Genomic DNA, 27,999 nt, shown 5'->3' on the forward strand with positions numbered 1-27,999 from the left:
TAGTATTAGTATTATTACTGGTACTAATGAGCATTAGTAGTATTGAGAAGTATTAGTATTACCGAGAAGCAGTGTGGCTCAGTGGAAAGAGCCCGGGCTTTGGAGTCAGAGGTCATGGGTTCGAATCCCGGCTCGGCCGCTTGTCAGCTGTGTGACTGTGGGCAATTCACTTCACTCCTCTGGGCCTCGGTTACCTCGTCTGTAAAATGGGGATTAAGCCTGTGAGCCCCACGGGGGACCACCTGATTCCCGTGTCTACCCCGGCGCTTAGAACAGTGCTCTGCACACAGTAAGCGCTTAACCAATACCAACATTATTATTATTATAAATGAACGACTGTACTCTCCCGAGCACTTAGTATGGTGTTCTGCACGCAGTATGCGCTCAATAAGTACCACTGCTTGATTAAGGATGCCGGGTCAGAGCCAGTTAGCAAAGCCCCCAGAGCAGAGGCTCTGTAAGATGATTCTGCTGCGTTTTGGGATCCGCCCCCGATTTTCACCATCAGGCTTGAGGCCAGAGTGGTTTCACGTGAAAGTCTCTGGGCAAACAAAAACCGTATGAACGCCAACGTAAATGAAATCTCCCCCAGGGAATTCTTTCCAATTTGATCACTGGGGTGGACGGCTACCCCAAGATGACCGGGTGACCACATTTGAGAACCACTGGTCTGGGACATAGGAAGAAAGGGGTGCTGCTATTCTAGAACCTTCTGTTTAGAGGGGGAGATGCCCGCGGTTTAACCATTACGCCCGAGGCTCACTTTCAGCAGCCCACTCCACCCAATGTTAGAAAATACAAAAGGTCGGACAGGATGAAAACACCCGGATTTCACTGTCGGAGCGCATCTATAACACCGGTTTGACTTTTTTGGGGTAAATTTTAATTCAAGACAGCTGAGCCTTAGATAAACAGTAAGTCGATCCTATTAGGAACGAAGAATGGCACAGATTCCAGATAAAGTATCTTAGCTAGAGGTTTTGGGGTTTTTTTTGTTTTTTTGCATTCGCACTTTCCACTCTCTATGCAATGATTATCCACTCACCGATACCATTTTAACGGTCAGGTAAAGACTGGAGAAGAGCAGACAGACTTAAGAGAAAGGTTTTATTGTTTTTCCTAAAGAAGTGAAAATAAGTGATTTCTTATACATCACTTGTAAGATTTTTAAAGTTTTAAAAATGCGTTCTTCCTCCTTGTCCCTTGAAGCACATGCCACCTTAAAAAAAAAAACCCCATCCCATTTCAGCAGCGCGCGCTTGCACTCGAAGAAAAACATGCAACTCCAATGTCTCCGAAAAAAAGGTCTCTGCATAAAAACCCAAGATTTTCTGCCAAAAATGCTCCCCCGTTGGCCTCCTAGGGACCCCCCAAGCACAAACAAGCATTCAGTGCAAACATCCTATTGCTTCATATTTCGGAGTCCTGGCCCAGGAGATCCCCCCTTGACCCGCCCCAGTCCCGGAGCTACGAAGCAACGGTTTTCTCTGCTTATTCAAAATATTCCCTTGCATCTTTGTCTCAGAAGGCCCACGGAGAATCCAAAACGAGGATCCCATCGAGAGAAAAAAATTTTTTTTTTTTTACACATTTTACCCTGTGCCGCAGACATTAAAAAAAACTAGACCCTATATTCCCGGCCCCCGCCCCCCACCCCGACTGGATGAATTCACCCCCTTTCCAGAAGTTCTCTTTATTTCCGAGAGCAGCTCGATGCAGATCAGAAGCAGTTTCCTGAGTAACTGCAGTAAACAGTCTCTTTCGAAAAACGTTCGCTTTCGAGCCTCGGCTCTCTCCTCTGGGTTCTTCCTCAGCAATCCGCCCCGTCTGCGTGTTGAATGGCCCGGCCCTGCCCTCTCCCACCAAAGGTGCAAGTTCAAGAAACATCGGCCGCAGATGTCCGTTGGATGCAGCCCTCCCCGCGACACCTGAACGATCAGCGGATTTGTCAGGTCGCGTTCCTACGACCGTCGCGGACTGCATCTGCCTTTTTACAGAAACAAAGACGACAACAAGAAGGCCCCCACCCTCCCGCCCCCACGCACAAAAGACCTTTCCGCGGCCAAGACGCTTCACGTCTTCTTCAGCATGCGCCTGGATTGCCACGTGTGGAGTTTGTTGTAGGCCGCCTGGAGCATCTCCTCTATGTGACCTAGCAACTGGAAAGACACGGAAAAGGATCTCACCGACAGTCGGGCCCACGGGCGCTAAAACCACTTTCCCTCCACGAGGCCTCACACTCCGGTCCCCAACCGTCCCGTCTGCCGGCGCCCGCGTGGCCGGCCAGCAGGATTCGATCAATCGCTTGCGTTTACTGAGCGTTGACTACTGCGGAAAACTGGACTCTGCGCCGGGGAGAGCACGTTACAGCAGGATTGGCGGACGAGTTCCCCGCCCACAAGGAACTCCCCGTCTACAGAGCGGGAAGGCCCGGAGCCGGACGCGGGACAGCCCGTTACGGAATCCGAGGCTCCGATCCTGACTTCATGTCTAGAGGGAGATCTTGATTCTATTTATTGCTCTCGATTCTATTTATCGCTACTGTTTTAATGAGCTGTCCATCCCCTTGATTCTATTTACTGCTACTGTTTTTGTCCGTCTCCCCCGATTAGACCGTGAGCCCGTCATTGGGCGGGGATCGTCTCTATCAGTCGCCGAATTATCCATTCCAAGCACTTAGTACAGTGCTCTGCACATAGTAAGCGCTCAATAAATACTACTGAATGAATGAATCTTGGTGATCAACGGAAATCTCCTTAGGCTTCACGGGTTACGCTTTCCGTTCGGCCCCCCCCCCCCCCCCCCGCCGGGCCGGAAAGGATGACGATGACAGGAAGACCATAAAAATAAGTACTTCTTCTAAAAAAATAAAATAAAAACTGGAAAGTGGCTCTCGGGCCTCTTTTTCTCCGATACCAAACATGGACGTCCGACCCTTATCGCGACACTGATCGAGCGCCCTCGTTTCCGGGGGCTGCCGCAAAGGACTCTCTCTCCCGGCCTGCCAACCCAAGCCGACTGTTCCGCTCCTCGACTGCTGAATCGTCTTTCTGTCCCTAACGTGTCCGGGACTCTTATTTTGCTCACGACACATCAATACTGCCGTGGACACTTCGGTTTTTATCTTCTAGTCAGCAGGGCACCGTACTACGTGCTTGGGAGAGTACCATCGAAGCAGCGTGGAAAGAGGCCGGGCTCGGGAGCCAGAGGTCGGGGGTTCTAATTCCGGCTCCGCCGCCCGTCAGCTGGGCGACTTTAGGTAAGCCACTTCTCTGGGCCTTAGTGACCTCACCTGGAAAATGGGGATGGAGACCGTGAGCCCCACGTGGGACGACCCGGTCACCTTGTATCTCTCCCAGGGCTTACAGATAGAGACAGACGACTACACAGCCGGCATTTTAACCTCAAGAGAGTTTAACCCCCCCCCCCCCCCCCCACTTGTCACATCCACAGGCTTTCCTTCGACCAATTCACCGCGCGGGATATTCACTCGGTCCGGCCAAGCTCCTTCCTTACGTTTGTGCTTAAATACTGTCTCCGGATCTTTTCTTGGAATGGGCAGAGCTTCGTAACTTGGAATCGTTCCAAATTGCTTTTCATCTTGACCACCTGAAAGACAACCGTGGGCAGATGGACGGAGGGTTACAAAACGGGACTCCCGCTGCCCAAGTGTGGGTACGGGAAGCGATAACGCTGGGCCCCACGTGGGCGGGGGACTGTGTCCGACTTGATTATCCCGGATCTCCCCCAGCCCTCAGAGCGGGGGCTGACACCCAAGAAGCGCTTCCCAAACACCACGCTTATCGCTACTGAGGCCGAGAGGCAGCGGGGCCTAGCAGATGGATCACAGGCCCGCGAGTCAGAGGGATCTGGGTTCTAATCCCGGCTCTGCGACCTTTGGCAATTCGCTTCACTGGGCCTCGGTGACCTCATCAGCAAAATGGGGATTAAGACTCTGAGCCCCATGTGGGACGTGGACCGGGTCCAGCTTGATCGGCGATCTCTTCCCCCCACTCGGTGCCGAGAAGGGTGGCTGGCGCGGAGTAAGCCTTAAGACGTACTCTTAAAAGAAAAACAACGGCAGTGGATAAAGATTCTCAGATGCAGCCCCTGCTGAGTTTTTAGATCTAATCAACAACTCTACCTTAGAGAAGAGTCACTTTAAATGTTGGCTTAGTGCAAGTCTAAGCAAACAGACAAAATGACACTCCTCAGGCCTGCTCTCTGCCTTTATCTCTGGGCCCCCTTGGGTCTATCAGTTTGTTTGTTTAACGTGTTATCCCAATACCTCTCACTTCTCTGTCTGTTGAACACACAAGGGGTTGCTCAGCTAATGATCCTCCCAGAGAACCTCTCGGGTCCCGAGGATCAGAACCGGACCAGGCGACCGTGCTCCCGTCTCTCGTGACCAGGAGCGAGGCAGCGCTGGCCCGTTGAAGAGCCCTCGGGCCCGGCCATCCGAAGGACCTGCCACCCGATTCCGGCTCCGCCGCCCGGCTGCTGCGTCACCTCGGGCAAGTCACTTCACTTCTCTGGGCCTCAGTTCCCTCTTCCGTAAAACGGGGATTAATACCTGTGCGCCCCATGTGGGACGTGGGCTGTTGTATCGACCCCCGCGCTTAGGACGGTGACTGGCACGTAATGTTGGTATTCGTTACGCGCTTACTATGTGCAGAGCACTGTGCTAAGCACTTGGGTGATCAGGTCGTCCCACGTGAGGTTCACAGTTAATCCCCATTTTACAGATGAGGTAACAGGCACAGAGAAGTGAAGTGACTCGCCCACAGTCCCACAGCTGACAAGCGGCAGAGCCGGGAGTCGAACCCATGACCTCTGACTCCCAAGCCCGGGCTCTTTCCACTGAGCCACGCTGCTTCCCAATAATAATGTTGGTATTTGTTAAGCGCTTACTACGTGCAGAGCACTGTTCTAAAGCTCTGGGGGTAGATACAGGGTAATCAGGTCGGCCCCCGTGGGGCTCACAGTTAATCCCCATTTTACAGATGAGGTAAGGGAGGCACAGAGAAGTGAAGTGACTCGCCCACAGTCCCACAGCTGACGAGTGGCGGAGCAGGGATTCGAACCCATGACCTCTGACTCCCAAGCCCGGGCTCTTTCCACTGAGCCACGCTGCACATAGTAAATGCTTCACAAATTTAAGTTGAAAAAAAAAAAAGAGAGAGAGAGAAGGTCCACCGTCCGGCCCCCTCCCTCCCACTGTTTCCGCTTCCTCTTCCAGCTGCGACTTGCTTTCTTCGGCTTCCTTCCGTCCTCTCGGAATGATGGCGTTTCACCTTAGGGGGACTTGGAGCCTTAGATTCACAGCCGAACGGAGTTCGGCAACGGCAGGGGCTGAGCCCGGCAACTGACCGGGCAGCCGACACAGAGAAGCGGCGTGGCTCGACGGGAAGAGCCCGGGCTTGCGAGTCACAGGTCACGGGTTCTGATCCTGGCTCCGCCACCCGTCAGCCGGGTGACTTTGGGCGAGTCGCTTCGCTTCTCTGTGCCTCGGTTCCCTCATCTGGAAAATGGGGATGAAGACTGTGAGCCCCACGCGGGACAACGTCATCACCTTGCAATCCCCCCCGGTTAGCGCTTAGAACGGTGCTTGGCACACAGCAAGCGCTTAACAAATACCATCATCATCATTAATGATAACTGTGGTGTTCGTCAAGGGCTTGGTGTGTTCCGGGCACCGTACCGAGCACTGAGGGGGAAAACAAGCAGATGGGGTTGGTCGCGGTCCCCGCCCCACGTGGGGCTCCCAGTCCCCATTTTACAGATGAGATAACCGAGGCCCAGAGGAGGGACGTGACTTCCCCAAGGTCACCTGGAAGCCCGGGGACGGCAACGGGGCGTGGCCGCGCTCGGCGACTCCGACGTCCGACTCGGGGCCCGGCGGCTCGGCCCGCGACGGCGTTCCGGCCTCTCTCCGGAAGGAAGTCGTCCTTACCTTCTCTTCTAGGAATGGCGTGTTCGCAGGAAAGCAGGCCCAGAAATGCCTCAGCAGTTCCCCGACTGCCACGTACAAGTGTTTCAGCTCAGACTGAATGTCATTTGGCACCATCTCTGCAAGACAAGGGGAGAGGCCCCCGAGAGAACCGTGGCTCCCAAACCTCCCGACTGGGGATTCCGGGGGAGGGACCGCTCCGTCGACAGAGGGGGCCGAGGACCGGGTCTACTGAGTCCCGAGCCCTCGCTCTGTCCTGCTCCCTGAGCTTTTAGGTGACCACCCCCCAATCAGACGGGAGTGGAAAGCGCCTCGGTTTGGCAGGCAGGGGTCATGGGTTCTAATCCCGGCTCTCCGCCACTCGTCTGCTGTGTGACTTTGGGCAAGTCACTTCACTTCTCTGGGCCTTGGTTCCCTCACCTGTGAAATGGGGATTAAGACCGTGAGCCCCACGTGGGACAACCTGATGACCTTGTATCTCCCCCAGCGCTTAGAACAGAGCTTGGCACATAGTAGGCGCTTAACAAATACCAACATTATTATTATTATTATTATTAGTGGAAAGAGCCCGGGCCTGAGAGTCGGAGGGACCCGGGTTCTAATCCCGGCTCCGCCACGGGACGGCCGCGGGACCCCGGGCAAGTCGCTTCACTTCTCTGGGCCTCGGTCACCGCCTCTGTCAGTTGGGGATTAGGAGCGCGAGCGCCACGTGGGACACGGACCGTGTCCAACCCGACCGGCTTGTATCTCCTCTCCCGGCGGTCAGTACGGTGCCTGGCACACAGCGAACGCTTCCCAGATATCATTAAAACAAACAAAAGAGGTCGAAATCCCACAGGAAGATTCAGGAGCAAGGGTGGGTTGCGGGAGAAGCCCGGCTTCGATTCTCCATAAGGAGGGAAAGGCTTCTTTCTGCCTCCGCCCACTGGATTGCGATCGGGCCTGGCCATCGCGCATTCCTTGCGATTTGGGGTTCCTGAACCGCCCCCCGTCAGCACTCTCCTCTCCTGAGACCGTAAGCGCGCAGTGGGCGGGGAACTTGGCTACCAGTTCTGTTCCGTCGCACCCTCCCAAGCGTTCCCGGCCAGCGGTCTGCACCCAGCGAGCGCTCGAACAACCCCACTGACGACCGAGGACACGCTTCTTCTCCGCAGGTGGGGCCAGAGGGAACCCGAGGGAGACCCCGGGCGGGACGCGGGCGAGCGGAGGCCGAGGGACGCTTGCCCCGGCACCTACGGTTTATGGCTTGCTGTGTTCCTCCCTGCATGAGCGCTCCTCCGGGCGACAGGGCCGCGATGGTACTACTTGCAGCAGTACTCGAAAGAACCTTGAAGACAGGAGATAAAAGCCCGTTCCCATCGCCGCCCGAAAGCGCCGCCCATTCGGCCCCCGTCTCCCGAAAAATAGGCCCGAGAGACGCCGGAGCGAGAGACCGCGGCCACGGTGCCCACCGTCCGCCGAGCCGGCGGAGAGCCGCCGTCTCCTAGGGAGGCTCCAGCGGTTTCAGGCTGAATGCCCCTTTGTAGCGGGGGACTCTGCCTTGGCGGCTGGGTAAATTTACCAAACGAGATAAGGGACCAAATTCTCTGAGTGGAAGCCCTTATGTCCTCTTCTTGATAGGCACAAGGTCTTTAGAGACTTTGAAGCTCAAGGACCCGCAGCCCAAGTGAGGCTTTAATGAAGACCAGATTGAAATTCCTAGCCAATTTTTCCGGTTTTTAGATAAGATAAGGGGATGGGATTCATGACGGGGAAAGGGCCGAAGAAAGGAAACGGGCTTCTCCAGCTCTTCCGCTGGCTCAGGGCAGCCATTTGTCTGCTCCATTTTTAAGCGGCGGGGAGGGAAAAACAACCTGCTAAAGATACGAATGAAAATGTTTTCCCCACCGGGGAAGGGGGTCAACGCTCTTTGTACTTTGAGGAAAACCGCAGTCTCCGTTTCCCCTTTGAAGGGAGCCCGTTCGGTGGAGAGCCACCGACCCAAATACAGGCGGGGGGTTGGTGTCTGTCGCATATGAAATGTCCGTCTCGGACTCTGGCCTCCTGCCCTTCCCTTTCTCCCTCTGCCATCGAGAAAAATAGACGGGGTTCGTTCGGCGGGAAGGCCCGCCGGATACGTTTTCGTTCAAGACTGCTGCTCTCGGAAGGCGAGGAAGGAATTCGGCGTATCCTGGCATTCACACGGACGGATTTACCCACCTGAGTTAGTTTAGGAGTATAGGCTTCCATTTCTTGTCTAATACTCTGAAAAGAATTAATGATATCCTGACTCGTTGCATATTGCAAGGACTGAATTGGAGTCGGACCGTGGTAATACCTGAAGGACGGAACGGGAGAGACCGTCAGGAAACGCCCGGCTCGACCCCCGAAGCGGGAGAAACCGACCATCCCTGCCTTTCGAACGCTCTCCTCCCTCCCCGTCTTCCCGGAACCCCGGCCCAAGCTACAGACTGGTAGAAATGCCCGAGACAACATTTCCGAGAAATCCGCCTTGCTCCCCGGCCCCGCTGCGGAAGAGACGCTCGCTGACGGCTCGTGCCTGAAGACGGGGATTCCGCGGCTCCGGGGAGCTGACGGAAGGCACGCCGGCTACAAATATCAGCTCGGGGCAGAAATCAACAGCCGGAGCCTGAAAATGCTAAGTGGGGAAACCAAACTGGAAGGGAGGAGGCAGAATAGTTCTGCTCTGAGTTGAGCTTCCTACGACAGACATCCAAGACACCCGTCTGACTTAAACTCACCTATCTGACTTCTTGAGGGTTAGTGCAATTGTTTTCACGCTATTATTTTTTCCCAAGTCTTCGTATTCAATGGACTCTTGCAGCTTCACCTATTAAGAAAGCACCCACGGCCCAAGCGTAAGACCACCAGTTCCGAGTGTCTTTAAAATTCAATTCCGAGCACGGCAGAGCGAACTTCACCGGCTAAACACTCCCTTCGTTACAACTGCGGGCAGCACGGCCCAGTGGCAAGAGCGCGGGCTTGGCAGTCCGAGGTTGCGGGTTCTGATCCCGGCTCTGCCAGCTGTCTGCGGTGTGACCCTGGGCGAGTCGCTTCACTTCTCCGTGCCTAAGCCTCGTCGGTAAAACGGGGACTGAGGCGGTGAGCCCCACGGGGGACAACCTCATTACCTGGCAGCTACCCCAGCGCTCAGAACGGTGCACGGCACATAGTAAGCACTTAACACATACCGTAATAATCATCATTAAGAGCATTTACTGAGCATCCACCGCGTGCGCTATATGAATTGATGGCATTTAGTGAGCACCTACTATAATGATAATAATAATAACGTTGGTATTTGTTAAAGCGCTTACTATGTGCAGAGCACGGTTCTAAGCGCTGGGGTAGATACAGGGTCATCGGGTCGTCCCACGTGAGGCTCACAGTTAATCCCCATTTTCCAGATGAGGTAACCGAGGCACAGACAAGCGAAGCGACTCGCCCACAGTCACACAGCTGACAAGTGGCAGAGCCGGGAGTCGCACCCATGACCTCTGACTCCGAAGCCCAGGCTCTTTCCACTGAGCCACGCAGCTTCCCCGGTGACAACTAACAGTAATGACAATTATGGTATCTGTTGAGTGCTTATTACACGCCAGGCATTGTACTAAGCACTGCGGCCGACAGGAGCTAATCCGGTTGGACAAAATCCCCGTCCCACTCGGGGTTCGCGGTCTTAATCCCCATTTTACGGATGAGCATTATCTGTTGCTGAATTGTCCATTCCAAGCGCTTAGTACAGTGCTCTGCATAGTAAACGCTCAATAAATACTATTGAATGAATCAATGAGGTTAACCCAGGCACAGGGAAGTTAAGTGACTCGCCCAGGGTCACTTCTCTGGGCCTCCGTTCTCCCTCCTACTGAGACTGTGACCCTCATGCGAGACAGGGATCGGGTCCCACCTAATTAACTCGTATCTGTCCCAGAGCTTAGAACAGTGTTTGACACAGGGTTAGGTGCTTAAATACCATTAAAAATAAAAGCAGGTGGCCTGGAAGAGAGCCAAAGCGAGTGCATCTTTGGGAAGAGAAGGGAAATTCTTTCGAGAGACCACTGGGGCCCCCGAGAGAAGGAACTGGCATGGGTAGGGGGGTGGGGGTGAGAAGGGCCAGTCGGGCAGACGACGGGTCTAGATGTGAACCGTGTGCCCTTACCCTCTTGAACGGAGGCTGAAAGAAGTCTGAATCGCGCGAGTTCCCGTCTGCGCTGCCGGTCTCACTGGCGTGGTCATTTTGTGCTTCTCTGAAAACAGAGGGCAAAACAAAGAGGGTGAGGAAGGCAGAAAGAAAACGAGCGAGCGGTATCCAAGAAACAAGCAAAACCCGGGGCCCACTGCCGGATGAAACTGCCGCTCCGGTCCGTGAATACTTAACTGTTTCCTGAGACCCGCTGCCAGGACCATGGCACTGTGATGGTTAAATCGCTTAATGATGGCTGCATTGCTGTTCTCCTTTAGGGATTTGGAGTTGGAAGTGGACGGCACAGAGGAGATCCCATAGCCCTGGGGAGAGAGATCCGACCGAGCATCTGAAAACAGGCCCGGGGTTAAAACAAGGAGGTCGACAACTTCTGGGTCCGGTCTGTGGGAGAACGGCACCGGCTAAAAATCCGTTAACAACCGGGTGTCGGTTTCCAAGACCGTTACTGAGAAAGGACTGCAGAAGCAGCATGGCCTAGTGGAAAGAGCCCGGGCGTCAGAAGACACGGGTTCTAATCCCGGCTCTGCCCTGTGTCTGCTGGGTGACCTCGGGAGAGTCACTTTGCTTCTCTGGGCCTCGGTTCCCTCATCTGGAAAACGGGGATTAAGACTGTGAGCCCCGTGTGGGACAGGAACTGTGCCCAACCCGATTACCTTGTATCTACCCCAGGGCTTAGAACAATGCTTGGCACAGGGTAAGCGCTTAAATACCACAATTATCATCACCATTATTAATCACTGCTAATCAATCTAATCTCAATCAGCCTTCGAGGCAGCCTGCAGTGATCGCCACGCTCCGGGATGTCACACGAAAGAACGTCTTTTGACAGTCTATCAGTTCCAAGTTTACCTCTGGCTCATCTCACGCCTAAGGTGGCACAAACTAATTGCTGTTTTAGGAGAGGAGGGAAAGTCGATTAGGAGGGCGGGTTCATTTGAATCCCGTCTGGTTTGCGTAATGGGGAAATAAAGTCGGGAGAGTCAAACGAAATTAAGTCCGTGACTACGAGGGTTAAGCCCAATTACATTGAGTTTTTAAGCCGGTCAATCATCTCAAGTAGCCTCGGGTCCCAATTAGTTAGAAAAGTACGGTTCCCCGGGTAAGGAGATGTGAGCGCCGCCTCTCTGAAAACTGGAAAACCGGAAGGAAAGGCGGCTTTAAAAATATCGCGGACCACTGTTGTCATCAACAGCATCGTCATCGATGGTATTGAGCGCTTACTCCGTGCAGAGGACTGTCCTAAGCACTCGCTACAGGCGGTCACGTTGGCTCTCCGGGGCCTGGTTTCTCCAACTTGACGGGAGACGCCCCTTCCGTTCTCCCTCACTCCTTCCCTCTCCCACCCTTCACCTCGTCTAATGATTTATCCTCCAGTGCTGTCAAATCCAACAGTGGATTCTTCACTCCCAAGGACACCATTGTTTTCAGCCCTGGAGGACAAGAAGGAGAGGCACCGTCAGCTTTCGGCCGGCTTCGGGCCCGATGCCAGAGGAGGGACGCCGGCTGAAGGGCCGGAGGAAACGCTCACCCTTTTCGTCCATTTTGGCACATTCGGCGAAGAGGTCTTTTGACCCCGTGTTGAGACGGTCCCTGTGGAAATAATGGGACTGGAAAAAGCGCGTCCAGAACTCTTTCTCCGTCATGTTATGTGGGACGTTCTCCGCATACTTCATTTTGACTGCGTAAGAGAAGCACATGCAGCTGATAAACATTTGCTGACTGAGCACCGCTTTTCCTCTGCTCCTCTTCCCCATCACCCCGATTCCCTCCTTCTCCTCTACCCCCCTCCCCGCCCCATAGCACTTATGTATATATATATATATATATATGTATATATATATATATAGTACCTATTCATTATTCTATTTATTTTCTTAATGATGTATATATATCTATAATGCTATTTATTTCTACTGATGTCTACTTGTTTTATTGACCGTCTCCCCCCCTTCTAGACTGTGAGCCCGTTATTGGGTAGTGACTGTCTCTGTTGCCAAATTGTACTTTCCAAGTGCTTAGTACAGTGCTCCGCACACAGTAAGCGCTCAGTACGACTCCATGAATGAATGGTTGCCAAACCAAACTGCTTGAGCATTATTAAAATCCCCCATCATCAAACCTCTCTCGAAATGGACAGGGGTCGGATGAGCTAGCGGCCACGAGAGGAGACGATATCGCTAACGGCATAGCGAAGGGAAGCCGCGTGGAGCAGTGGATAGAGCAAGGGCCCGGGGGTCAGAAGATCAGGGGCTCTAATCCCGGCTCCACCACTTGTCTGCTGCGTGACCTTGGGCAGGTCACTTCACCTCTCTGGGCCTCAGTGACCTCATCTGTAAAATGGGGATCGAGACTGAGAGCCCCACATGGGACAAGGACTGTGTCCAACCTGATTTGCTTGCGTCCACCCCAGCGCCTAGTACCATGCCTGGCACATAATAAACACTTAAATACCATTCTTCTTCTTCTTATTACTAATCATTATATTACACCTCAAGCTTCACTATCCAACCTCCAATATAATAATAATGTTGGTATTCGTTAAGCGCTTACTATGTGCAGAGCACTGTTCTAAGCGCTGGGTAGACACGGGGGAATCAGGTTGTCCCACGTGGGGCTCACAGTCTTCATTCCCATTTTACAGATGAGGGAACTGAGGCACAGAGAAGTAAAGTGACTTGCCCACAGTCACACAATATAACAGTCAACGTTCTTAGGACCCAGATGAGGAATTTCCACAAAGAATCTTCCCGGAAAACTAAGAGAATCCCACTAGATTTCAATGTCTTCAGGCAGAACGGTCACCCGGGAAAGCAAGCCAAGCTCTAGGCCCTCGGATTCTTGCCTTTCAGTGAGACTACAGAGAACCAATTTCCAACCCAAACCGCCACACTTAAAAACACGCCGATGCTTCCTACCTGCTGGATACGTCCTAAATATGGACTCGATGATATCGGAAGTCAGGTTATACCGCAGGCCATTGCAGCCGTCTGTCTGGGGTCGAACGTCAGCCTAAGGAGACGCACAGACGCGTTAGAGATGGCAGTGAGGCGATATCGGAGGGCGAGAGCGCTGCCATCTCCGGAGCCGGGATGCAGGCAGTAAGGCAGCCGGGCTCCTGGGGACGGAGGGAGAGCTTGGCTTCTTCGTACCCCCGGCATCCGGGGGAGAAACTCCCTCCGTGAATCTCTACCGCAGGGTCGGACGGCAGCAGGTCGGGCGACGTCAAGGGCAGGAAGCCAATGGAGCTTTACGGGCCCACCTGCAAGATTCCTACCCAGGCCGTCGGAAAGGACGACCCGATTCGCGCCTATCTTTCTACCGGTTCCTCTTAATATTCCAGTTCTGACTGGTAAACGCCGGGGGTCTCTTTCCTTATTCCTCTCGCCATGCCGTGCCGGTTGCGTTCCAAGGATCAACCCTCCTCAGACTGCCAGGGAATTAGGTGACTCCCGGTTTTTAGGTGTTTTTCTTGAGAGAGAGGATGTTTGCACGCACGTGGGTGTGAGAGAGACAGAGAGAAAGGGAAAGAGAGAGGTGTGCGTGTACGTGGGTGAGAGAGAGCGAGATGGGTACGTGGGGGGCGGTGGCGGGGGCAGTCACCACAAGCTCGAGTGTGCGATGCATTCTGAAATACAGAGACCATGAAGAAGGTCCCCCAAGAATCAAGCTCTTAGATTGCCAATTAAAACAGTTGGTAGAAAACTGCATCGCGGAACCCCCGCGGGCGACTCTCCACAGCTGTCCATTCCAAGCGCTCAGTACAGTGCTCTGCACATAGTAAGCGCTCAATAAGTACTATTGAGTGAACAGGGCTGCCGAGTCTCAGAACCAAAACTGAAACCCAGTCGACCCGTATACCCCGGGCTGAGTCGACGGCAAAGCAGCAGCAGTCAAAACCAAACGATGCCCTCCCCCTTCTCACCGGCGGGTCGGAAACTATGGAAATCTTGGATTTCCACCGAAACGATCAGCTTTCCGTCCTGAAACCCTTACGGTTCAGCGACACGAAACTTTCGCAGTAAGATTCAGATTTCGTCCGCCGGGCGCCACAGGGGAAGACGAGTCCCGTACCAGAAATGCCGCAGAAATGCCCACGTCCTGCCTGTGATTCGGTGCAGAAGAACTATCCAACGCGTTCATGGTTAAGCGGTTTGCCCAGAACTCCTCTGCGCTGATCACTTGACTCACAACTAGGTCTTTATAGAGCTGAAACAAAACAGGATCTTCTTGCAGCATTCTGGGGACAGAACGGAGTGAACAACCGTTGAGATTCCTCAACGCAACGGTTTACTCTTCAACCTACGGCTTCGACACCGCGACTCCCCAGACGAGCGGCACGGACGCGCATTCCGTCCGGTCGGTAAGAGCGCTCCCCCCTCGGCTGGCCATTTCCCGCCTCGTCTTCCCACCGATAGCCAAAACGGAACATTCTTTCAGGTGGGAAGCTGGGCCAGAAGGAATCAAGGGAATGGCGCAGGAATGGTTGTTACGGTATTTGTTAAGCCCTTACTATGCGCCAGGCACTGTAAATAAGCGCTGGGGTATAATAATTATAATAATATATAATAATTATCATAATACCGATGGTACTTGTTAAGCGATTACTACGCGCCAACCACTCTTCTAAGCCCTGGGGTGGATACAAGCAAATCAGGCCCAGTCCCACTTGGGGCTCGCACTCCTATCCCCATTTTACAGACGAGGTAACGGAGGCACAGAGAAGCGAAGTGACTCGCCCGAGGTCGCCCAGCACACAGGTGGCGGAGCCGGGATTAGAATCCGCGCCCTTCTGACTCCCAGGCTCGCGTTCTATCCACCGGGTCAGGCTGGGTGACTTGCAGATCGGGACACAGACCGTAACCGGGGTCTTACTCCCCCTTTGACAGCTGAGGTAACCGAAGCCACAAGTGAAGTGACTTGCCCGAGGTCACCCAGCAGGCAGGTGGCGGAGCCGGCATTAGAACCCGGGTCCCTCTGACTCCCAGGCCCGGGCTCTATCCCACTAGGCCACGCGGGTGAATCGAAGACGTCATCCGGCCTCCTCTCCCTCCGGCCCCCGTCCTAGAGACAGGACGGGCAGCTGTTGGGGGCTGAACTGGAAGGAGAAATCGCCTCAGGGACTCGGGAAATTCTGGCCCCTGGGTCACAGTGACGCTGTACTTAGCATCCGTGGCCCGAGGGGAAACGGCAGCTGAACCTGTTTCATTTCTAATTACATCTTGGGAATTTTTCAGCAAATTTTCACAACCCCAGAGGCGGGGATTTTTGCCACTTGGGCCCAGAGGGCTTGCCTGGCTGGCCGACCTCTTGAATTTGTGAATTCGCTAATTAGAGAAGCAGCGTGGCTCAGTGGAAAGAGCACGGGCTCGGGAGTCGGAGGTGATGGGTTCAGATCCCGTCTTTGCCACTTGCCGGCGGTGTGGCTGTGGGCGAGTCACTTCACTTCTCTGGGCCTCAGTTCCCTCATCTGTAGAATGGGGATTAAAACCGTGAGCCCCACGTGGGACGACCTGATCAGCCGGTATCTCCCCCAGCGCTTAGAACAGTGCTCTGCACATAGTAAGCGCTTAACAAATACCAACATTATTACCTGGGGCAGCCATCCCGCCCTCGGCTATAAACCCATCGGATCTTCTCACATCGACTGAGCGTTTACTCGGTGCAGGGCACTGTACTAAGCGCTTGGGAGAGGAGACTATAACGGGGCTGGTAGACACTTTCCCTGCCCACAACGAGCTGACGCTCTAGAGGACGAGTTCTCAAGAGCCAGAGTTTGAAAGGCCACGATACCGCCCGTTGCTCAGGAGCACGGCGTAGTGGATGGAGCCCGGGCCTGGCGGTCGGAAGGTCGTGGGTTCTAATCCGGGCTCCGCCACTTGTCTGCTGTGTGACCTTAGGCAGGTCACTTTGCTTCTCTGTGCCTCAGTTCCCTCACCTGTAAAACGGGGATTGAGACTGTGAGTCTCACGAGGGACAGGGACCGTGTCCAACCCGATGTGCCTGTATTGACCCCAGCGCTTAGGACGGTGCCTGGCACGCAGTAAGGGCTTAACAAATAAGACCACCATTGTCATCATCATCATCATCATTAACCCGTTCTGCAAACATGGACGGGTGGGAGTCTCTGCCAACCCTGGGGGGAGGTCCCTCCCCTCACCCTCCTCTACCTGTTCTTCTCCTCCAGTTCTTTATTGGCTTTCCTCTTGAATCTGGGCAGCAGCTGCTGAAGAAGGTCCTTCACGGCGTCGCGCTCCTTCACGGCTGTGCTTTCGTTGGAGAAATGGAAGTTGGTGGTGTCTCCTGCGTGCAGGACCAGCTGAAGCTGGATTTTAGCTTTCCCTTCGGGACTGATTTTCTGGCCTGAAACGGAAGCGGGAGACTGAGCCCGGGCCCCACGGAAACTCAGGGTGCGACACGATGGAAACTGCCTCGCTTCTTCCCAGCGGAACGGGAGCCCGACTCCTCTCAGCCACGTTCTTATCCCATGATCAAAGACACCCGCCATTCGGGGCATGACGAGAAGCAGCCTCGCCTAGTGGTTAGAGCACGGGCCTGGCAGTCGGAAGGAGTCGGAAGGTTCTAATCCCGGCTCTGCCTCAGTTCCCTCATCTGTAAAATGGGGGTGAAGACCGTGAGGCCCTCGTGGGACAAGGTCTAATCTCCCTCAGTGCTTTACAATGGTAGCCGGCACGTAGTAGTCACTTAAATACCATAAAAAATAAACAAATAAAAAATGCCCCTGCAGTGTCAGCAACAGCGACTTAATGAAAGCAACACTGCTGGTTGTTCTTTATTCAACCGTGTCCCTTAACAAACCTGGCCCAGAAGCATTAGAAGGCTCCAAGAATCCCGATGCTTCCAAGAAAAGAGAAATAATAATGATGTTGGTATTTGTTAAGCATCTACTACATGCAGAGCACTGTTCTAAGCGCCGGGGTGGATACAGGGTAATCAGGTTGTCCCATGTGAGGCTCACCTGCAGGGCCCGGGAAAAGGCCACCCCGCAGCACTGTTCTCATGGAAGAGCATTCACATACGTCCACAAGCTGCTCTGTTTTTTATGGTGTTGGTTAAGCGCTTACTGTGTGCGACAGGCGCCGTACTGAGCCCTGGGATAGGTACAAGCTAATCAGGATGGACACCAGCCATGCCTTGCATGGAGCTCACAGTCTCAATCCCCGTTTTACAAGACGAGGGAACTGAGGCCCAGAGAAGTGAAGAGACTCGCCCACGGTCACACAGCAGTCAGGGGGAGGAGCCGGCATTAGAACTCGGATCCTTCCGACTCCCGGGCCCGTACTCTTTAATGATAATTATGGTATTTGTTAAGCGTTTATGAGGTGCCGGCCACTCTTCTAAGCACTGGGGTGGAGAGAAGCAAACTGAGTTGGACACAGTCTCTGTCCCGCGTGGGACTCGCAGTCTCAATCCCCATTTTACAGATGAGGTAACTGAGAAACAGAGGAGTGAAGTGACTGGCCCAGGGTCACAGCAGACAAGTGGCGGAGCTGGGATCAGATCCCATGACCTTCTGCCTCCCAGGCCTGTGTGCTCAATCCACTCTGCCACGCTTTTTCTCCGTCCACCGGGCCACACTGCTGGGAGGGAAACGTCCCGTTCAGACGATTCATTGCGGGGTCAAAGCCGAGCGGGGCATGGATGGCACACGCTTCCCCAACAGCTCCCGGTCCTGGACTCCAGGGTGACGGCTCTTCCGTCTGGGGGGGGGGGGGGGGGGGTGGGGGGGGTGTCTCCCAGACAGTGAACCAGGAGGTCGGTCGGCCCGGACGACTTTGGCCAGGCTGGAAGGCTGAACATCCCGCGGGCCCGGAAGAATCATGGCTCTACCCAAATCAGAAGGTGCACGACCCCGGATGGATGCGGGGAGGGCAAGAACCTCACGGCCGGGAAATAATCCACCGTTTCTATAGGAGTGGCTTCGCCAGGGCCGGGCAGGCTAATTCTAGCTTCGCCCCTGCACCACACTCCCTAGTCCATATCAGGTCTCTTTGCAGAGAACTCTGGCTGCACCGAAACAGGGGCATTTTCCCGTAAAGGGACGGTCTTGGCAACCCCATTCTGCTTCCTCTTTGCACAGCTGCTGCTAAAAATACCCAATTTAGCTGATCTTCTCATTCAAATACAGAGTTCGGTACTGTCCGCTTCCCGCTCTAGGCTGTGTGTTTCATGTGGGTGGGGCTCTCTATGAATGACTGTACCTAGGCACCTCAGGTCACAGCTACGAGAGAGGTTTGGATCCCAGCGACGCGCATCCGAGGTGTGTACGCAGGGGAGTATGCACGAATCTTGAAATTACCAACTGCTTATTTATTCATATTAACATCTGCCTCCCCCTCTACACTTTATGGGCAGGGAATGGGTCTGCTCATTCGTTTGTACTGTACTCGCCCAGATGCTCAGTACAGTGCTCTCTGCATGCGGCAAGCGCTAAGTACCCTTGATTGACCGATACCGACTCTGTCGTACTGTCCTTCGCCCAGCGCCTAGATCAGTAGTCTGCCCGCAGCAACTCTCCATAAATATCATTACAAGCGCTCGGTAAAGTGCTCTGCACGTGGTGAGCGCTCCATAAATACGACTGACTGAATGAATTGATCGACTGCCTTCATGGCTTACCGAGTCGCTTTGAGAGAGCAGTAAAGCATTTTTTTTTTTTAAAAAAAAAAAGGTTTCCTATCCGAATAACACCTGAAAAAGCGACGCGGTTTAAAGAGGTATTATAGGTCTGGTTTTTCAAAGCTCCCCTCGGTACACCCCTGCTCGGATGCGCGTCGATGGGATCCGGACTTCTCTCGTAGGTGTGACCTAAGGTGCCTAGGTACCGTCATTCCTTCATTCGATCCATCAACTGTACCTACCGAGTGCTCACCGTCTGCCAAGCACCGTCTGCAAAGCCAAGTCCCGTCTTTCCCGGATTCTCTGGAAGGTCCAGAGGGAGTGTGCAACCCAGCCCAGTCTACTTCTCCTCACGGCTAGGCTTCCTTCCCAGGCCCTTTCCGAGCTTGGCGGCGGGCCAGTTTCAAGGTGGGGAGGGTGGGCGTGGGCTACAGGGTGGTGGCCACACCTGGCGGGGTCTTGGGAAGCAGCGTGGCTCAGTGGAAAGAGCCCGGGCTTGGGATTCGGAGGTCGTGGGTTCTAATCCCGGCTCTGCCGCTTGCCAGCTGTATGACTCTGGGCAAATCACTTAACTTCTCTGTGCCTCAGTTACTTCAACTGTAAAATGGGGATGAAAACCGTGAGCCCCACGTGGGCCAACCTGATCACCTCGTATCCCCCGGCGCTTAGAACAGTGCTTTGCACGTAGTAAGCGCTTAACAAATGCCAACATTTATTTATTTTTATTGTTATCTGAGGGCTTCGAACTAAGAAAACGCTGCTCCACGCTGCCGCTCTCCGGCACAACCTCCCCTACTTGTCTTTCCGCCTTCGTGGATGGGCCGACCGGATGCGGTTTGGGTGACAGGGATCTAGAGCACTCCCCTCCCCGTCACGACCCACCCCGAAGTGTGCAAATGCCAAGCGCCGCTTAGTACAGTGCTTTGCACACGGCAAGCCCTCAATTAATGCGACCGAATGAACCTTTGGGGGACCCACGTAACCAAATGGTCGCCTGTCACTCATGACTCACTCTCCAAACGGGCCAGACCAAGATTTTGGCATGCTTGTGGAAAATGAAGAAACCAAAGAATGTTAGGCAACAGAGGTTGAAAAATCTCCAGCAAAACTACTTACATTTAATATCCGCGTACATATGGCTGATTGTAAACCTATCCTTGCCTTCGGGGGCCCAAGCAATCCTTTCTGCCATGAGGTAAAGAGCACCATCCTGCTTCTTCTGACGCACCTTCTTTACGATCAACAAGACTTCTTCGGAGGAGGTCGCCATGACGGCGGAGGGGTGCTACTGGATAAAAAACAGAGGCGAGGAAAGGTTAGTTCCTTTGGAGTTTGCCGCTGAGAAGGTACGTCAATCTGGGGTCAGGGCAAAGCTAATTCTCCACTTTCCGATTTAAAGAGGTTGAGATGGCCCTGGCAATTTTATAGCGTACTTCTGTTTTTATTTGGCGGTTGTGTATGCTGTTCATTCACGGTTCACTGGCTGCTCCGGGCGTTTTAATGACCCCGTTAAGAGTTTTCAGAAGTGAAGATCTTCAATTTTTTTTACGGTATTGCTTAAGCGCTTACTACGTACCAGGCACTGCACTCAGCACCGGGGTAGGTACAAGCTAATTAAGCTGCCCCACGTGGGGCTCCCGGTCTTACTCCCCATTTTACAGATGAGGTAACTTTCTTTCCCCGGTCCCACAGAAATAAGCGCTGAGCACTCTGGGACTACCACTCGTAAGGGGCAAGACACTCACTACAAACCTTCTTTACTTTCTTCAAGAACTCGGACACTTTTTTTTTTTAATAGCAAAAATCCAGAGCGTTGGAAGTGGTTCAGAGATATATCTTTAAACATGCTCCACTGCTTGTCTTTCTGTGGTTCAACAAATAACGTGAGCTTCCGCTCTTCTGCAGAAAGGGGAACTCGCACACCCTGGGAGTGCAATCCATCCTCTGCACTAGTCAGGCTCTTATTCCAGGGATCGTTTCCTGTTACCCTCACCCCGGTTTTAAAAGGATCTGGACACATAATAATAATGTTGGTAGTTGCTAAGTGCTTACTATGTGCCGAGCACTGTTCTAAGCGCTGGGGTAGATACAGGGCAATCAGGTTGTCCCACGTGAGGCTCACAGTTAATCCCCATTTAACAGAGGAGATAACTGAGGCACAGAGAAGTGAAGTGACTCGCCCACAGTCACACAGCTGACAAGTGGCAGAGCTGGGATTCGAACTCATGACCTCTGACCCCCAAGCCCATCCTTTCCACTGAGCCACGGGAGGGGGTCCAGGGAATAAGGTCCAAAAATGACTTAAAGGGATGGAAAGAAAGTCCTACGGGGAAAGGACTTGGTTTAGCTCGGAGAAGAGAAGGCTTAGCTGTTTTCAAGCGTACGACGGATTTACCGATCGATCGTATTTATTGAGCGCTTACTGCGTACAGAGCACCGGATTAAGCGCTTCGGCGAGGACGACGTAACAGATTGGCAGATCCAATTCCCCGCCCTCAACGACCTTAAAGCTTAGAGGGAGACATCCTGCCAATCGGCTGTTTTCCACGCGCAAAGGACGACAAAAGAGGAAATGAGTTTAAGTGAAAGTAGGCGAGACTTTGGTTAGACACCAGCAAGGACTTGCCGATTAAGGAAATGAAAAACTGAAACGAGCTACCTCAGGAGGCTGGGGCGTTTCAATCGTTCAAATTGAGAGTTGACTGAGCTGAGCCATGTACTAAGTGTTTGCCAGAGTACAGTGGGGTTAGGAATAGTAGCAGGCATGGTACTTATTGAGCGCCTACTGAATGCAACGTATCGGAAGAATACAGAAGTAGGAGCCTCGTCGAGAGGGCACAGACCTGGGAGTCAGAAGGCCCCGGTGTGTGCTGTGAGAACTGGGGCAAGTGAAGCGACCGTCTGTGCCTCAGTTACCCCACCTGGATTAAGACTGTGAGCCTCGTGGAGGGCACTTTACAGTCACTGAGGGCAGGGAAACTGACCGTTGTTCTATTATAATCTCCCAAGTGCTCAGTACAGTGCTCTGCACGTAGAAAGCGCTCACTAAATACGATCTGCTGACTGACAGGGACAGTGTCGAACCTGGTCAGCTTGTATCTCCCCTGGTGCTTGAACAATCAGTGCTTAACAGGTACCATTAAAAAAAAGAAAAAAAGGACAAGTCAATTGCCTCTTACCCACTACTGAGGTAGACACTGAAACATTCACAGAGAGCAGAGACAGTGAAATCGAATGTCCAATCAATCAATGGCATTTATGAGCATTTACTGTGTGGGAGAGGGCGACGTACGTACAAACGAATATATATATATTTACACAAGCGGGCATAAATTAAATAAATAAAAAGTGCAGGTGGCCGTTGAGGGATCGATGAGATTCAGGCTCCTGAAAATTGGTACGGGAAGCGTGCGGTTGGGGAACGTCGGGAGGGGTCTGAAATGGGGAGGGTAGAGGTCTTGAGGATCTGGGGGAAGGAATTCCAGTCCTCGGGGCCAGTACGAGGAAGGGGTTGGAGGTGGGCAAGGCGAGACAAGGGCAGTGTGCGGCTGGGAGGCGGGTTTGGAAGGAGTTCAAGCTATCGACTGTGGTGTAGTGGGAGGAGAGAGCGGTTAAGTATGAGGGAGAGAACGGACTGGGCGCCACAGAGCCAACGGTCGGGAGTTTCTGTTGGCTGTGATGACGACGATGGGATTTGTTAAGCGCTTACCATGTGCCAGGCACTGTTCTAAGCGCTGAAGAGGAATGGACAACCACTAGAGATACCTGAAGAGTCGGGAAGGTGTGTGCAGGAGAATAAGCCAGGCAACAGAGTCATGAATGGCCTGGAACGCCCTCCTTCCTCAAATCCGTAAAGGACCCTCCCTCCCGCAAAGCCTTACTGAAGACCCATCTCCTCCGAGAGGCCTTCCCTGACTGAGCCCTCCTTTCCTCTTCCCCCACTCCCTTCTGCATCACCCCGACTTCCTCCCCTTATTCATCGCCCCCGCAGCCCTGCAGCACTTACGTTCCTACCTGTCATTTAGTTATTTATATTAATGACTGTCTTCCCCTCTAGGCTGTAAGCTCGTTGGGGGCAGGGACTGTGCTTATTGTTGCAGTGGACTCTCCCAAACGCTTAGTACGGAGCTCTGCACACGGTAAGCGCTCAATAAATGACTCAACGAACGAACGGGTGAATAAAAGAGACCAGAGGCAGAGAGATGACGGTGAGATGCGGCAGGCAAGCCGGGACACAGGTGCCCGGACTAGCGTGGGCCATTTGGATGGGGAGGAAAGGGAGGATTTCTGGAAATGCTGCAGAGGAAGAAGGGCAGAACTTGGTGACCCTGGATATGGAGCGCCGAGAACGAGGCCAAGGTTACGGGCTTGAGAGATGGAGAGGACGACAGTGTTGCCAACTGGGGTGTGACAGTTAGGTGCGGGGGAGGGTTTGGGAGAGATGAAGAGGAGTTCAGTTCAGTCAAGGGTTTCAGGTGTTCAGTTGCTAGTTTCCTTTCCTGGAACTCCTCAAGAAAAAAGGAGATTGCCATCATTCCACGATGGCTTAGCCATTCACCTGCCTAGAGGCAGGAGCCTGGACCAAGTAACTCTTGAGATGCACCTTTTTCCTTTACTCCAGATTGCAATCGATCAACGAATAATCTTGCCTGTTCCCACCCTGTTTTAAGCAGTTTTTTCCTAAAGATGTCTGCTAAGCGCTTATTACGTGTCAGGCAATATGCTAGAGCTAGGGTAGATACGAACTCATCAGGTTGGACACAGTCCACGTCGCACATGGAGCTCACAGTATTAATCCTCATTTTTACAGGGGAGGGAGCTGAGGCCCAGGGAAGTTAAGGGACTTGCAAGTCCGTCAGTGTTTCCTCTCACATCTGGTTCCACGCAGCTCTCCCCTGCCATTACCCAGGAACAAACGTTCTTGGTGCGAATGGTCGAATAAGTGGGTATATTGGAATGACCCAACAGAGAAACAAATGCTGTTTTTGAAGTCTGACCACCTCCTCCTCTCCCCTTCTTATGTAACACTGAGTTCCCTCGACGCTTCCTTCGCAGACTGGACCTCGGAGCTCCGGTTGGCTAATTAGCTCTCACATCACAACCGTTTCTCCGAAGTGCCCGTCTGCATCTTCCCTTCCACGTAAACACGGTGCTCGGCAAACGGTGAGGGCTCAATAACCACCACGCTCAGAGACTGTCGTAGGTTTTAATGATTCAAGGTAACCCAAAACCACACGGGTTTTAAAGACTGAAGTAATGCAAGAAGTCCTAATGGAAACCACACAAAAACGGAGCAAATAGTCTGGAATCAAAATGGGCCCACCGGAGGGATCCACAGAGCGGGCTATGGAACGTTTATGCCTCAGTGATGCTATTGAGAAATTCGGGGTAGCATTTATTCATTCATTCAATCGTAATTATCGAGCGCTTACTCTGTGCAGGGCACTATACTAAGCGTTTGGAAATCACGACTGAGCAACAGATAGAGACAACTCCTACCCAACAACGGGCTCACGGTCGTTATTGGCTTTCTTTCAAAGACTGTTTTATCCTCAACATCCCTGGAGATCGGCCGGGGTCCCCCTTCACCAAGGATGGGGAAACAGGAAGTGTTTATCCAAGGAACTCAGCTCCTTGCCCGGGAACATAGCTAGTCAGCTCACCCCGCAAAAACCAAAATGCCAGTCGGACAACTCCAATACTGAGAAAAGACTCCACGATATGAAAGGCCAGGTGAATGACTTTTACTCAGCCTCATGGCTCTAAAGGTTTTTAAAAAGAAAATGGCAATCTGAGGGATAAGGCACCCTTAAACTTACTTTGAATCCTATTCACTTAGATAAATCTTCCGTCTTTTGTTTCTCTTCCTACATGGAGCCTTCTACCTGGGTCCAATCCCTGGGACCCAAGGAATCGGACACGGTGACAAGTTAACACTCCACCATCAATATACAGATTAGGAAATTATTCCCCTCCCCATTCCCCCTTCTCCCATCCTCTGCTCTTCCCCTCCCCTTTCTTCCCCCTTCCCCGACCCCTCAGCACTGTGCATATTTGTATATATTATTATTCTATTTGGTTAATGACGGCTATATATCTATGATTCTATTTATCTTGACGATGTCTGCGCCAGACTACTGTTTTGTTCTGTTCTGCTTGGCTGTGCCGTCTGTCCCTCCCGTTTGGACTGTGAGCCCGTTACTGGGCAGGGATTGGCTCTATCTGTTGCCGAGTTGTCCATTCCAAGCACTTAGTACAGTGCTCTGCACATAGTAAGAACTCAAGAAATACTACTGAATGAATGAATGAACTAGGTCCATGACGACTAAGTGACTTCACGGCCCTTCGGATGCAAGGCGGCTGCTTGGATTCGGAGAGAAGACTAATTAAGGACCGCTACGCTTCTATTTGAGATTTGAAAGGACTCCAAGCCTCATATGGACTGAATTCTCATACTTAGGGACGCAGTTTGGGCACTCAAAGACAATATCTACCGATGGGCCTCCCTACCGACCCTAGTTCGGCTTTCTGGACCCAAGCAACCCATCGGCGGTATTGACTGATCGCTTCCTGCGTGCGGAGCACCGTACTACGTGCTTGGGAGAGGACAATACAACCGAGTGGGTGGACACCTTCCCTGCACACAAGTTTACGGTCTAGAGGCGGAGACAGATGCTATTGCGGAGACAGATGCTATTACGGAGAGGAACGTAAATGCTGTGGGACCGCAGGAGGGTGAATAAATGGTGCAAATCCAAGTCCCAGAGTACTAAGCTAAGCGTTTGGGGGGATGCTGTAAAAGAGAGTTGGTAGACACGTTCCCAACCCACAATGAGTTGACAGCTCAGACGTGAAGATGAACATTAAGAGAAATCATGAGCGTGCATGGGTGTAGACATGTTGGTTTGTGCGGGAAAGATTAGAGACCCCCTTTGTACACATCTATAATTTATCTATATGTATGTCTGTTTCCCCCTCTAGACTGTCAACTCACTGTGATGATGATGGTATGTTAAGGACTTACTGTGTGCCAGGGACCGTACTAAGCGCTGGGGTTGATGCAAGCAAATCAAGTTGGAACAGTCCCTGTCCCATGGCCTCTGGTGCTCTGGATCTTGCCCGTCTCGCTGCCGACCCCTGACCCATATCCTGTCTCTGACCTAGAATGCCTTCCCTCCTCAAACCTGCCAATTACTTTCTCTTCACTCCAAAGCCCTAGTAATAATAAGAATTACGGTATTTGTTAAGCTCTTATTATGTGCTCTAAGCGCTGGGGGAGATGCAAGGTAATCAGACTGTCCCACTTTGGGCTCACAGTCTTCACCCCCCCATTTTCCGGATGAGGTAACTGAGGCCCAAAGAAGTGAAGCGGCTTGCCCAAGGTCACACAGCAGGCAAGTGGCGGAGCTGGGATTAGAACCCACATCCTCCGACTCCCAAGCCCGGGCTCTTTCCACCAAGCCACGCCGTTTCTCTGACCGACTGCCTTCCTGAAGGCCCATCTCCTCCAAGAGGGCTTCCCACACTATGCCCATTTTCCCTCAACTCCCTCTCCCTTCTGCATCACCCTGAATTGCTCCCTTTGCTCTTCCCCATCCCATAGAACTCACACATATATATTTACATATATATATATATATAGCTGTGATTTCATTTATTTGTACTGATGCCTGCTTGTTTCGACATCCGTCTCCCCCCTCTAGACTGTGAGCTCGTTGTGGGCAGGGATTGTCACTCTTTGTTGTTATTGCACTCTCCCAAGGGTTTAGTACAGTGCTCCGCACACAGAAAGTGCTTAATAAAATACGACTGAACGAATGAATGGGTGCAGGACTCCGTGGCTAGGTGGGAAGAACCCGGGCTTAGGAGTCTGAGGACGCGGGTCCCACCAGTTGTCAGCTGTGTGACTTTAGGCAGGTCTCAACTTCTCTGGGTCTCAGTTACCATATCTGTAAAATGGGGATTATGACCGTGAGCCCCACGTGAGATTACCCGATCATGTTGGATTTACCCCAGTGTTTAGAACGGCGTCTGGCACGTGGTAAGCGCTTAACAAATCGTCGTTATGATGAGCACTGGGAGATGGCGATATAACAGAGGGGGCAGACACGTTCCCCAAAGAGTTTAGGGTCTGGAAAGAATGGGGGGCTGCTGGAGGAGAAGGAGGAGGAAGAAGAGGAGGAAGAGGAGGAGGAGGAAAAGGAGGATGGGGGAAAAGAAGGATTAGGAGGAGGAAAAGGAGGATAAGGAGGGAAAAGGAGGAGGAGGAGAAGGAGAAGGAGAAAAAGGATAAAGAGGATAAGGTGAGGAGGAAAAGGATAAGGAGGAAGAGGAAAAGATCAAGGAGGAGAAGCAGCGTGGCTCAGTGGAAAGAGCCCGGGCTCGGGAGTCAGAGGTCATGGGTTCGAACCCCGGCTCTGCCACTTGTCAGCTGGGTGACTGTGAGCAAGTCACTTCACTTCTCTGTGCCTCAGTTACCTCATCTGGAAAATGGGGATGAAGACTGTGCGCCTCACGTGGGACCTGATCACCTTGTATCTCCTCCAGCGCTTAAAACAGTGCTTGGCACAGAGTAAGCGCTTAACAAATACCAACACTATTATTATAAGGAGAAGGAGTTGAAAAAAGGAGGATAAGGAGAAGCAGGAGGAGGAAAAGGAGGTTAAGGAGGATAAGGGGGAGGAGGAGGGAAAGGTTAAAGAGGATAAGGGGGAGGAGGAAAAGGAGGATAAGGAGGAGAGGGAGGAAGAAAAGGAGGTTAAGGAGGACGAGATTAAGGAGGGTAATGGGGAGGAGGAAAAGGAGGATAAGGAGGAGAGGAAGGAGGAAAAGGAGGTTAAGGAGGACGAGATTAAGGAGGGTAATGGGGAGGAGGAAAAGGAGGAGGAGGAGGAGGAAAAGGTTAAAGAGAATAAGAGGGAGGAGGAAAAGGAGAAGGAAGAGAAGGAAAAGGAGGCTAAGGAGGGGAGAGAGAAAGAAAAGGAGGTTATGGTGGAGGAGGAGGAGGAGGAGGAGGAGGCCCCGCTGGGCCGGTGGGTCGTTCCCTCCGTACCGTGCGCGCGCAGGCTTTGGGTCCGGGCAGGGTCGTCCGTTCCGGCGCTCACCGGTGCCGCGGGCTGGGGGCGCGCGTGTGTCCCGGGTGGGGCCGGCGGGCCCCCGCGCTGCCGCTGCCGCTGCCGCTGCGCCTCCTCCCGCCGGGGCGGCAGCG

General features: G+C 52.9%; 1 protein-coding gene across 2 annotated transcripts; it reads right to left on the reverse strand.

The window, feature by feature from the left end:
- Positions 1 to 1,092: 1,092 nt before the first annotated feature.
- On the reverse strand, positions 1,093 to 27,958 carry GTF2H1 (general transcription factor IIH subunit 1). Of its 2 annotated transcripts, none has more exons than XM_029060658.2 (15): positions 27,844 to 27,958; positions 19,908 to 20,076; positions 16,322 to 16,514; positions 14,226 to 14,391; positions 13,070 to 13,163; positions 11,683 to 11,832; positions 11,505 to 11,584; positions 10,329 to 10,456; positions 10,110 to 10,197; positions 8,692 to 8,780; positions 8,150 to 8,267; positions 7,187 to 7,277; positions 5,954 to 6,069; positions 3,517 to 3,609; positions 1,093 to 2,159 (listed from the first exon to the last, which is right to left on the reverse strand). In XM_029060658.2, exons 2-15 carry the CDS (start codon positions 20,059 to 20,061, stop codon positions 2,073 to 2,075), a joined length of 1,647 nt encoding a protein of 548 aa, XP_028916491.1. In that variant the 5' UTR covers positions 20,062 to 20,076; positions 27,844 to 27,958; the 3' UTR covers positions 1,093 to 2,072. The 2 variants fall into 2 exon arrangements, with proteins under 2 accessions (XP_028916491.1, XP_028916490.1); XM_029060657.2 differs by having other exon boundaries at positions 19,908 to 20,079.
- Positions 27,959 to 27,999: the final 41 nt, after the last annotated feature.

Source organism: Ornithorhynchus anatinus, chromosome 3, assembly GCF_004115215.2.
Source record: "Ornithorhynchus anatinus isolate Pmale09 chromosome 3, mOrnAna1.pri.v4, whole genome shotgun sequence".
Classification (NCBI taxonomy): Eukaryota; Metazoa; Chordata; class Mammalia; order Monotremata; family Ornithorhynchidae; genus Ornithorhynchus; species Ornithorhynchus anatinus.